The sequence below is a fragment of the Schistocerca gregaria genome, chromosome 2 (genome assembly GCF_023897955.1).
Source record: "Schistocerca gregaria isolate iqSchGreg1 chromosome 2, iqSchGreg1.2, whole genome shotgun sequence".
In the NCBI taxonomy this organism is placed as follows: domain Eukaryota; kingdom Metazoa; phylum Arthropoda; class Insecta; order Orthoptera; family Acrididae; genus Schistocerca; species Schistocerca gregaria.
This window is the reverse complement of record NC_064921.1, coordinates 893,807,964-893,821,420: the sequence shown is the minus strand read 5'-3', so window position 1 is coordinate 893,821,420 and position 13,457 is coordinate 893,807,964. Positions and strand designations below refer to the sequence as shown.

The 13,457-nt window shown below is 39.8% G+C and overlaps 1 protein-coding gene across 1 annotated transcript in view; it reads right to left on the bottom strand.

Annotated features, from left to right (window-relative positions):
- The window catches only part of LOC126335341 (probable glutamate--tRNA ligase, mitochondrial), an 82,612-nt gene that overhangs the window by 30,501 nt on the left and 38,654 nt on the right, over positions 1–13,457 (bottom strand). Inside the window, exons 6-7 of the mRNA XM_049998516.1 lie at positions 11,067–11,227; positions 4,343–4,515 (exon numbers count right to left, since the gene is read on the bottom strand). Coding sequence (XP_049854473.1) covers positions 4,343–4,515; positions 11,067–11,227 — 334 coding nt within the window. The remainder of the gene's footprint in view (positions 1–4,342; positions 4,516–11,066; positions 11,228–13,457) is intronic.

The window sequence follows — 13,457 nt, the reverse complement described above, 5'->3', positions numbered from 1 at the left end:
AAAAATATTATTAATAACATATTTATGTACAGAATTAATATGCTTGACCTTTGTATCAATATAAGCCATGTTAGGAATTATTTGCTAAAGAAAATGGCAGTATGTAAAAACAACCAACCAAAAAGCTTCTCAGTGAAGTATAGTGATGTAATGAATACTGAAGAACAATTTTTTGTCAATCCCTGGTGAGTTTTGGGAGAAATTAGAGTCACTTAACTAGAAAAATGAACACATTTATTCTCTACTGCAACAGCTGTGTTCAATATTTCTATATCTTTCCAAACACCCATTCAAAAATAATTAGCTGATGATGTGCAGTCGGTAGGTACTGGAGTCGATCTGTTGAGTACAGTGCAGAAAATACACAGTGGAGTGGAGTGAGTGATATCTGATCATACAATGCATGCTTTGATGGCCAGTATTGGTGTCCTTGATGATTTTTGTTTCGCGATCTTAGGCAGCAGTCTGATAATGTCACAAACTGACCTTTGCGTAGATAGGTGTAGCTACTTTGGCTTGCTGAGCTTATTTAAGTTTGAATATGTTGTCTGATTCTTTACAGCTTCTGATTAAGTCTTCAGCGTCAGGAGACGAAATGTTAGATAAAGAAATATGCCTTTCATTACAGCCTACAGCTTATGAAAGTAAAATCAATAAACTGACTTTCAATAGCATACCATAACTGTGACCATCAAAGTTCAATTACACTGCTTTTGACTGCTTTTCTCATTATATAACCCTGCCATGTTAAATGTAAAATTACTGTTGGAACACTCGTAAATAATCTTCTGGTACAATTTTGAATGTTTCCCTTTACTTCTGAGAGGCTCAGTGTTACTTTTCAGCATCAATATCTGGTTTGATGTACTCAGTGGTCGAATTGCTCTAAGTGGTAGAAACTGTCTTGTCAAATGGTGAAATGATTCCAAAATTATGAGAACATCTTTCATATCATATATAACCTCAAACAGTAAATTATACTACCCCTTGTAATACCCAACAGATCTGGATGGAAGGGAGTGGGGGGCAGGAGATGCACATATTTTGGTGAGAATAGAGTGATATATCAGTATCTAATACAGTGGCTTGTGACAGTAGCTGAGACAGAGCCACACCTCACAGACAGTAACATAGAAAGTGTTTCCCAAGCTGTCTTCCACTTTGCCCCTTGTCATCAGCTGTGGGCACTGTTTTGTGCACTGTCTTTAAGATAGAGTAAGGATGGCCTGTGAGAATTTAACGATACCCGATAGCCGTGGAACAGTACACATTTCCACCTTGTGAACAACTTCACAGTTATGACTGTGGGAGTGATATGGTATAGTAACAATCACAATACCATAATGACAGGAAGTCTGATTGCCAAATTATTCTCACGATATCAGGGAAAAGATTTTTATTTGAATTGTAACATCAGCTAAAGTTATAAGAGTTACAAGAGGCATTGTCATGACAGTATGATTTTGTACAGTACGCTCATGACATATAAAAGACACCATGTAAAAATTAAAATAGTAGCTGCAATATAACACAGTTGACCCGTATCAACTAAATAATATGTTAGGATGGAATAAATGTTTTGTGTCACATTTAATATGGACATAGATGCTAACTTGCCACTAAAAGCTTCCTACAGAGTGAGCAGGCTTCTTAACTTCCACCATCATACATGTTCCACAGCAGCTATTCCTCTCCCAGCAGAAAAATTCTGTGACTGACTTGGCGGAATATAACATAGCAGGCTGATGCAAGAAACCACAGTACAGGGCCTGGTTAAATGTTTTTGCATAAGGAATGCTAAGCTGATTTCGCGGACACTACAGGCACCATTTCTGCAAACTGAACTTGCTACACCAACACAGCATAATGGGGTGTGAAATTGTTGAGATAGTTCAAAAACTGGGCAATGATGTTTCGGTTTCCCAATTGCCATGCATTGCATCTCAGTTGTAACTTCAGAGAGAGAATTTCCACTATTTAAGAACCAATTATGGACTGAGTTCATATAAATAATGCCCATTTTAGACATGCTGTATGAGTCACTGCCAGCAGTCAACTATGAGGGAAAGTCAGTGCCAGTCTACAACTACAAATGGGTCAACAAGCTGTCACAGCCAGGTACTTTCTCCACTAGCTGCACACCTGCTGTCCACAGTAGGTACGAATACAGCTGACTTGGTGCCCTCCAACCAGAAGGCCACCTGCTGGGTACCATCCATCTACTTCTGGCCACCTACCTTACAGAGTTCATGGTTCATGCACAAACCACCTAGCTCTCCATCCACCTTCACTTGTGTGGGAAACTCTGTCATTGCCTGCCATCACTTGTGCAGGCACACGTCACTGCTGTGAGCCACTGCCATCTACGCTGGAGTCTACAGTTTCATTCTGCCCCCTCCAGCATGCCCCGCACTGAGCTGTTGATGTGGCTGCCCACTCCAGCTGCTACACACGGCCCTGCTGCTCAGAGAGATACCACACGTTGGCCGTGACAAGTGATCTTTTGCTGATTGAAGTCAGCTTCACTGACTGTGTTCGGCCTTTACCTTGGGGGCCTTTCAATGCTATCTAGTACTACCATCAATGTACTTTGCCATGGAAAAAAAACATTATACACTATGTGATCAAAATTAACTGGACACCTGGCTAAAAATGACTTACAAGTTCGTGGCATCCTCCATCAGTAATGCTGGAATTCAATATGGTGTTCACCCACCCTTAGCCTTGATGGCAGCTTCCACTCTCACAGGCATACTTTCAAACAGGTGTTCGAAGGCTTCTTGTGGAATGGCAGCACATTCTCCACAGAGTGCTGCATTGAGGAGAGGTATTGATGTTGGTCGGTGAGGCCTGACATGAAGTCAGCGTTCCAAAACATCCCAAAGGTGTTCTATAGGTTTTAGGTCAAGTCTCTGTGCAAGCCAGACCATAACAGGGATGTTAACCACTCCGCCACAGGCTGTGCATTTTGAACAGGTGCTCGATCGCGTTGAAAGTTCCACTTGCCATCCTCGAATTGCTCTTCAACAGTGGGAAGTAAGAAGGTGCTTAAAACATCAATGTAGACCTGTGCTGTGATAGTGTCATGCAAAACAACATGGGGTGCAAGTCCTCTCCATGAAAAACACAACCACACCATAACACCACCACCTCTGAATTTTACAGTTGCCAATACACATACTAGCAAATGACATTCATCAGCCATTCGCTATACCTACATCCTGCCATCGGATCGCCACACTGTTTTCTGTGATTCGTCACTCCACACAACCCTTTCCACTGTTCAATCGTCCAATGTTTATGCTCCTTACATCAAGCGATGCGTCGTTTGGCATTTACCGGCATGATGTGTGGATTATGAGCAGCCGCTTGACCATGAAATCCAAATTTCTCACCTCCCATCTAACTGGGCATAGTACTTATAGTGGATCCTGATGCAGTCTGGAATTCCTGTGTGATGGTTTGGATAGATGCCTGTCTATTACATATTACGACCCTCTTCAACTGTCGGCGGTCTCTGTCAGTCAACAGACGAGGTCGGCCTGTACGCTTTTGTGCTGTACGTGTCCCTTCATATGTTTCCACTTCACTATCACATCAGAAACAGTGGATCTACGGATGTTAGGGGTGATGAAATCTCATGTACAGATGTATGACACAAGTGACACCCAATCACCTGACCACGTTCGAAGTCCATGAGTTCTTTGAAGCACACCATGCTCCTCTCTCACGATGTCTAATGACGACTGAGGTAACTGATATGGAGCACCTGGCAGCAGATGGCAGCACAATGCACCTAACATGAAAAACGTATGCTTTGGGGGGGTCCAGATACTTTTTGAACACATGGTATATGTAAAGGTTACTTTTATGATGGCACATTTGGCATCCGCCGGGTACCTACAAACCACACTTCTAGGGTAGCGAACTGCAGGCCTTCCCTCACTACTAGCACTCCAGTTCCAACATCCACTATAGAGTTCATTCACGCTGATCTCTACACACAATTATGGCAATGCTACTTTAAAAAAATAAAAGGTCTAGATGTTTTCTGGCAGTTAATACTGTACAATATAGAAATGGTCTATTTTAGCTGCTTGGTATCACTGATGTATTACTGACTTTTTACACTTTGTACTAAATAGAATTATATTCCATTTAGTAGTTGTACAACAACAACAACAACATAACAAACTAAATGGAATATAATCACTATATGTACAGGTATGGAAACTGACAAACTATATATGAATGTTTTACTTTATAATAATTAGCTACACTCTTTCGCAGGAGCAGTTATTTCAGAACCACTACACAAATTGATTTCTACAAAGTAAAATACCTTGACTCAACACTTCGGCTGTTGAACTTTGAAGACTGGAAGAGGATGGTAGTGTCCACAGGAATGCCATGTCACTACCAGTCAGATCGGTAATATTATGAATACGGTTCTGACTCCACAACAGTACTGCTTTAACGTGGCTATCATCCAGCTGTAAAACTGTGTTTTCTAATCTGTGAAAAGAGCACATTATATCAATAGATGTAACTATCGAATCTCTTGGGAAAACACACAATCAAATGCACAGATTTAAGGCTATGAAATAGCTGTTTATGAACTTTTGGATCTAGTAGATGGACAGATGAAGGTGAGAGCAGAGGAAAGGATTTTAGCAACTGGGAGTAGTAATACTTCACAGATTGAAATTAAATTAACATCATGTGAATAAGATATGTTATACATAGACCCATTAAGTGAGTCAACAGGTAACGTACCCTCTGCATCACAAAAATTGGGTGCAATGCACATTACTTATCAGTAACTATCCTTTTCCCCACGGCTTCACCTGCATTTTCTTTTTGACACATATATTAAACATATCTTCTCTCCTCCTCTCTGTGTCCACCACTTCTCTCTCTGCCTGTCTGTCCACATCCGCCTCCCAACTCTACCTGGCTCTCCCCTCATCCCCACATTATCTCTTCACATGTTCCTCCCCTCTGTTGTCCATTTCCTATACCCCCTCTCTCACCTTCGCTTCCTGCCCCTCTCTCTTTCTATCTCCGCCTTCTCCTCTTCCTTAAGCACCTGCCTACTACCCTCTACACCTTCCACCAGCCTCATGTGTCTCCCTCTCCTCCCCTCTTTCTGTATGTTTCCTCCTCCCCCTTGCTCTGTTCATGCCCTCCTCTATCCATCTCAAACTGTCTCCTGCCATGCTCATCGGCACATGTAGCCCCTGCAACACAGTTCAATAAAGCAAGCTGATACTACTCCCACAACACACCTCTGATGTATAGCAGGCTACACATCATGGGCCTGAAAATCATTTATTTGCCCCTGACGTACAGGATGCCACGCAAAGCAGGTCGATACTACCCCAACACTATGTGCCTTTCATGCAAGGTAGCCTACATGTTGGGGCCTAGATAACTGTTTATAGCAAGATGAATTGGCAGGCTGACATTCCCACACAACATGCCTGTCATGCAGGGCAGCCTATATGGCAGGGGCATGGAGAAACACTTTTCTACCTGTATCTCTGCTCCATGTTGAGTAGCAGAAAGGCACAACAAAAAGTCTGCAAAGCAAGTAAGCTTTCAGTAAAAAGGTCTTCTTCTGAATTAGACAACACACACAAAGTGAGTCTCTGATTGCTATTTCTGCTGTTGTTAAAACATAAACCTTTAAAAATGAAACTTTCTAGTAGTTATTATCTTGAGTATCAACTGAATAGTATACTGTGGCTGGCAATGAACTTCAATCATTGTTATTAAATTTTAGTGCTATCTCATTAATAACATCTGTTAAAGGATCAATAAATTTCAGTTTCATATTTCAAGAAAAGAATAAAGTTTTATATTTGAATATTTTATTAAACAAAAGTATAAAAGTCAGATGAACAAGATAATTATTCATTACAAAGCTACCATGGTTTAACGTCCTTTCCACTGCATGTTCATAAAAATGCAAACGATTTGTTAAAACTAAATTGGAATACACAGATTAACTATACCACCAAAGCTCTTTGGTGAAGATAGTCTTTAAATGCAAAGGAGCAGAAGTTTGGTGCCAGAAGATCTTATATACCTAAATCTCAGTATGAAACAAGACACTCTGATGAACATTTTGATACAGTGTGGGAGAGATCTTAACACTGATCCAAAAGAAGACATGAAGAAGGGAGGGAGGGAGATGTGCAGATTATGCTATGTTGGCTATTTCTGCAAACTGACTGAAAACAAAGGTAACAGTAGTGTGAATAAAAATGTGGAATATGACTATTGCTAGATACAGCTAACATACAGCATATGTTATCAGTATCTCTTACCCCGTCAAAGTGAGCGCAACATGAAAAAGCAGCCAAATGATCTACAAACATAACTGCAACCTCTGAGCCACATTCTATGTCGACATGACTACTGTAAACATGTTTGTCTGCATGAGTGGTCACCACCAAACTGTTATCAAGAAACAGCTGGAGATGCTTGGTAATAATGCTGACCAACAAATTGTGCTCACAGCCTGCGCCATCTATATTCTTCCCGTCATCAGCAGCTTTTTTGAACTGTGCAGGTGGGAGCTTTCTCTGCAACATTTCCTCCATTGCTGTAACCCCTTGGTCTCAATCTTTGCTAATCCATCCTTCAGCTGCCTATTGCCATCCCTGCTCCCTCTTCTTTCCTACGTAAGGCTTCCTGCCAATGTACATACATAGTCTTACTCCTTCTCTACTTTTTTCTCTCTTCCTGTTTCATCTCCCCCTCCCCCCTCTGGCCAATTGTGCTACAGTGTCTAGCCACCCTGTACTGTCTTTATGTCCTTACACACTCCCACAGGCACCACTAGCATCTTCCCCAGCCCCTACCATGTTCCTCCCCCTCCCCTCCCCAAGTCTCTCCTGTATCATAGCTACCAATCCCAGGTAGATTGCTGATAACATCAGACGCAATTGCTGTTGGGTCTTAGCGCACAGAGACAACAGTGGCCATGTACATGTAAGTTTTGTGTGTGTGTGTGTGTGTGTGTGTGTGTGTGTGTGTGTGTGTGTGTGTGTGAGTGTGCGCACATGAGTTTTCCACTTCTAGCAAAGAACATAGTCCAAAAGCTGAACATTTCTACTTGTCGTGGACTTCCTCTCTATTTCATTCAAACGCTGCAAAGGTTCTCCCACAGTGCTGTGGTATTAGCACCTCAAAAAGCATAAAATAATGCAGAATTATGCCTTGCTGCTGAGAATGAACAACAGCGACACCAATAACAACAACAACAAAATTTAGACTGTGGTTGAGCCAAACTCCCCATGCACAATTCTTTCAGAAAGGAAAAGAGAGAACTTCACAACAATTTGAACCATTGAGTTGATCGATGAGATATGCTGGGATGGCACAATTGATAGGTCATTGCCCATACAGGCAAGAATCCAAATTTGGGTTGCAATTTGATGTAGAATTTTCACTTGTCACATACAACCAATATGATGTGTAGGGGAGACAGAAGCAACACCCCCATACCAGATAATACTGAAATCTTCATTTTCCCAGTAGAATAGCACAGTAGACAGTAGGAGACAGTGCTGCTGCATAACTGACAGCATCATAAATAGGGTGCAGAAGTGTCAAATTCTTATCAATTACAGTCTTGTTGTGGTGTTAAAAATTTATTTTTATTTCACTTTGATGTTATGTTTTGTTTATGCTTAAAGTGAGGTACGCATTTTAACACTCTTTTAAATTTAATGACTATAATGTAGGTAGATAGTATGTTTTCTATTGCGTCTTTTAGTATGGGTTTTTAAATTTTCTAGCATTAACATAGCCATTAAAATCTGGTATCCTCATGTTGTCTGAAAGGGGTAACACTGACAGAGAAGTATGGGGCAATGCCCATGGGATGTCGACAATTCCCCATGCTCTAAATTCAAGGAAAAAGGGTGTTTATGCTTGAGTAATGTATTATATCAAATATCATATGGTGAAGACATGGAAAATAAATTAAGAGAGGGCTAAATGGACTGTAGAAAACTTAAAAAAGCAAAAGCATTAAGTTTAATGAAGTTAGTGAGTTCATTGAAATCATATCGAACAAGCTGAGTATACCAAGAATTACACTTTATGATCGAGTAAAATCAAATTCAGGCAAGAAACCTTCCTCAAGGAGATGATTTGTTTTTACTCCTTGAGATGAACAAGAATTAGTCAACCATGCAACCACATTGGTACAGTTATTCTACAGCATTACCCTGGCTGAGTTGTGACCAACTGCATACGACTTTGCCAAAAGTTTAGGCCTTAAGCACAATTTCAATAAATTACCAACATGGTTGGAAAAGACTGGATTTTTTTTTTTTTTTTTTGTTTTTTTTTTTTGTTTTAATAAGAGAATTCCTAAGATAAGCTTAAGAAAACCATCAGCAACAAGTATCAACAGAGTTCCAGGTTTCAATAGAACTGAAGTTGATTTTTTTTTTCAACTTAGGCATTGTTTTTGAAAAATATCTTTTTCATACAGTAAGGATTCATGACATAAATGAAACTTCAGAAAATGTTTATGTAGCTCCAAAGACATTTAGCATTTTGCGATTTTTCTTTACCGCTATGTTAATAGCATTCCTGGATCATACAAGGTACCATACATTTTTCCATGGACATGACAATACAAAACTAGAAGTCTCTTAATGTGCCAGTATTCCTCCAATCTCTCCTACTTCACAGAGAGTAAGAGAATTCACACTCATATGTGATATACATTTAAACGTAGGTTACTATGTCAATTAGGAAGCCTGTAAGAGAAGTTCACATAACAGAAGAGATTGTTAAGAACTGCATTATGCAATACACAGCTGTATCAGTATATTTTATTAGAGATGATAACTGTTATTTCAATAACACAAATGCATAGCTCAGGTCTGTTTAGTATCTGACGAAGGTCTGATCCTAGACTGAAATCAATTGTCTCTAATAAAATACAGGGTGAGTCAAAATTATGTGAACAGTCTTAATCTTGTTTCATTTTCTATTCCCAGTTGTTAATATATATGCCTTACAGACTCACTTTGGAGCAGAGAAGAGTGGTTGGTGTTGTAACCTGTTGTGATCACGACCGTTCCAGTCGCAGGGTGGCCGAGAAAGCATGGCGGGACCAAATGGAGAGTGGCCCGCAAACAAACAAACAAACAAATGGGAAGGACAAACGCGAAACAATGATGGACAGTGAAGAGAGACCTTACGACGACAACACGCAAGAAGCAACAGAGTGACAGACAACCAAACAAATCCACGTAACGATTAGACTCGCTGGCTGAGTGAGAGGCAGGCATTTAAATACTCTATAGGGGGTGCCGCTATTGGCTGCTGGAACCATGTGTTCCACTGTGGCGCCCTCACACTAAATGTGGGCCAGGACGCGCATGCCACCACAGCTTACGGCGCGATGGTGCAGAGACCTATAGGGGTCTTTAACATCCATGACATCCAGCAAGGATTCAAATTCTGTGGCGTGCGGTGACAGACTTAGAAGCTTAATGGAAGTTGTCTAGTCAGTGACAGAACTGCATAGATGGTTTGCAGAATAATTTTCTGATAGATGGCTACAATTTTGTTTCATGGTTTATTGCATTTACCAGACTTCTGTAGGAACTGGATCTGTAGCCAACAAGTACAACAGAAATGCAGTGTGTTATAGACCTGGCAGAAGAGAAGTACACATAGCTATAGTGTAGGAGGCCATACTACAGAGACCATCAACATTGACGAGGTGTTACTGTCTGGAATCTGGGATTCCACAGCGGGCAATGAACTGAATTCTATCTAAGGACCTTGGCATGCGGACATATCATCTACGAATCATTCAAGATTTGACAGCTCAGCAGAGACAGGAATGCATAGAATGTGGTGAGATTCTAGCAGAAATGTCACAGATGCAACTGGCCATTGTTAGGTAAATGATTTTCAGTGCAGAATCTCCTTTCATATCAGTGGTCATGTTAATCATCATAACACAATTTTCTGAGGTATTGAAAATCTATGCATCACTCGAGGGAATGAACATGTGTCCCCAAAGGTAAATGTGTGGCACGCCATGACTGCTACTGGTGTTCTCGGTCCATTTTTCTTTACAACCCCAACAGTGAATGCAAGTGATTACCTGCAAAAGCTGAAAGAGTTTGGCATTGACAACATGCCCCTGCAACTCAAAGGTCTTTCCAACATGATGGTGCACCACCCCATTTTGCTTATTCCATTTGCGCTTATCTTGATCAAATGTTCCCAAACCATAGGATTGATCACAATGGACCATTGTTATGGTCTCTCCAATCTCTGGATCTCACACTGAGTTCCGGCTATTGGGGTATGATAAAGCAGTGCATGTTTAGTACAAAAGTGACAGACCTCAACAAACTCTAGGACACAATAAAAGTGTGATATCCAACATTTCCCCAAAAATTTGTGTTCTGGCACTAAATTGTACTGTTCAAAGTTGGCTTGAATTAATTGTGCTGGTGGTCATGTTTAGACTCCGTATAATGAAAAATTTGAGTAAATGCTTTCTCTCAAATAGTGTTCATGTAATTTTGACTCACCCAGCATACTGATACAACTGCATACTGCATAATGCAGTTATTTAAGTTCATTAAAGTCATACAACAATATCTCCATAAAATATTTCAGAAAGGATGGTTTTAGAAAGAAGAAAAACTTCACTACAACAAACCTAGCAACAACTCTGTAAACAGCATTCAAAGATAAAGAATATTTTGGCACTAATTCTACTTCCTCTTTACATCTTTCCTGAAAAAACTGAATTCAGTGAGACAAAGAAAATTATCTTGTATACAGAATCATGAAAGTAATTACTTTCTCCGCATTTATTTCATTGAAAAGACAAATAATGCATCTGGTGTTGTTATTCAACAGGACACAGAGTTATAATGTGGACACATACTAAATCAATTTAAATGTTGAATAAAAAGCATGTAGTACATTCAATAAACTTTTCGAGTTCATAAAAAAAAAAGAGTCTAAACATATCCATGAAGATATTTAAGCAGCAAAGAAGCACTAACCTGTCTTTAAATGTGTCTGAGATGATATCTTTCACTTTCTCAATCAATACTTTGGTCTCTTCTTCATTTCTAAGTTTGCGTTGTAGTTCTAGTTTGTTAAACTCTTCCAGTCTTTCTGGCACCAAGCGACAAGAATTGGGATTAATTCGAGTTGTGGAGAACTACAGGAAATATAGTTAGAATGTAATAACTAATTCATTTAAAAGAAACAATGAGTTCTATTTACTTTTGATTATAATTCTATAAGCAGCTTTTTTACAATGTCAAATACTTCTGCTCTACTTATAAAATATGATTTAGCTGATCTCTCTCTCTCTCTCTCTCTCTCTCTCTCTCTCTCTCTCTCTCACCCACACACACACACACACACACACACACACACACACACACACACACACACACACACACACACACCCTAACATCATTAATTTTTTTCTCTAATAATTTAAGAAGTAGGTCACATTTCACAGAACTTCAGAAGCTATATCAGATTCATCTAATTTTTTGCTAAAATACAGAAGCAGACTGGAACAAAGGAAGATTAGATTTTCATGTTCAAATGGTGACAAGGTTATTAAGAGATAAAGCACAAGCTCAGATTAGACAAAACCAGGGAAAGAGACTACTTACGCCCTTCTCTAAGGAGCAATACTGTGTTTTTACCACAATAGGGAAACTGTGGACACCTAAATCTGGGTGGTTGGATTGGGATTTGACTTCCACTTTCTTCCTAATGTATGACCTGTATATTAATAACTGTGGGATCTCATTTCTGAGGCCAAAATGGAGATAATTCATGGTCAAGCAGTTGGCCTCTCTAAGTTCAGCTTACTGTCAATAATTCCAGCCACATTTCATCCCAGCAACACATGATTCTGCACTTCCAACAGCAAGGTGATAGGTCATTTGGAGTCACAATGACACATGGAATTTCCAGTGCACGATCCCTTAGCTGCTACATCCATTAATTTGTTTCCCTGATTTCCCATATGTCCTGGTAGACAGCAGAATGATGCTTCCTTTCTCAGCCTTCGCATGTGGAGAATGGCGAACCTGATAGTCTGTACTTGTTTTACTGCTTATATATGTACTATATATTCTGAGAGACATGCAATGGGTCAGCATAGAGAATTGCTTTCAAAGTCACGTGAACCCCTGAATCAAGTGTGCATTTGCAAATAGATCTTGATGACAGGTTCAGGGAAAACTACAGAGCAACCAAGAGAGCCCCTACTTAGATTCATCTATGAATACCAAAACAAAGATGTGGTGCCCATTTAACATATAATAAAATATTGAGTTACTTACAAGTGCAACAGTACTTACTCTCCTGTTCCTTCATAATGCTAAGATTTGGAGTGCAAGAATACTACTTTATTGTGAAGAGCGTAGTATTTTGAGTATGACACTTTGTCAACTGTGGGCACAATGACAGTTAGTTGAAGCCCTAATGAAGAATGTGGTTAAGTTTTTCAGGACTAGGTTTTTTGGTATCCCAAGATGAGATGGCACTGGCAATCTGTTTCTGGACTAGCTTACAGGACAATGTCTGTCTCTGAAGGCTTCAGTAACGTAAAAGGTGTACCCAGCTAACTTTTCCTTTCCTGTCAGCACACCTTTCCTCCACTACTTTTCCCCCCACATTCTCCTCTCCCTTCTTCACCCACTTTTGACACTTCTCCTAATAAGAACCATCTGTCCCCCCTTCTACCATGCCTCCCATTATTTCCCCAATCTCATTTTGCATGGTATGTGCTACACCCTCCCAGTTGCCACATCTCTTTCCACCTTTCCCCTCTCCACCACCACTCTCCTGTCAATCTGAAGAAACACAATGACGCAGTCAGTACCTCCACAGCCATAGTTGTGTATGTTTAGAAGTCTGTGTAGAAACTTGAAAGCTAGTTAAGCTTAGTGCTGTTACATGTGGCTTTGCAACACTCATCAAACTATATGTTGATTTTCCTCACATTTGTTTATTACTTGTCTGTATACCAAACAAGAACCATTAGCTCTTTGTTCATAATTCAGAAAATAGACTACTGTAGTATATAAATTCATGTGGATAGGTATCACTCTTTCAAACAAAAATCAAAAAGATAATAACATTTCAACCATTAAATCATCTTTAAAATTTGACCTCTGTGATTGCATCATTGTTAGTATGTGCTAGTTTTACTCTGGTAAACTCAGAAAAATGCAACATTTTCCATGATGAAAATAACCATTTTGTACACACAAAAATGAATTATACGTGTTCTCCCGTTAGTAACCCTGGTAGTTGTAATGATTTCATAAATTATCACTTATTACTCTGAGCAATAATGTATTTTTCTTTGTTTGTGATTCATCTCTGTATCTCCCTCTCCAACACTGCTTAATTGTAGCCTA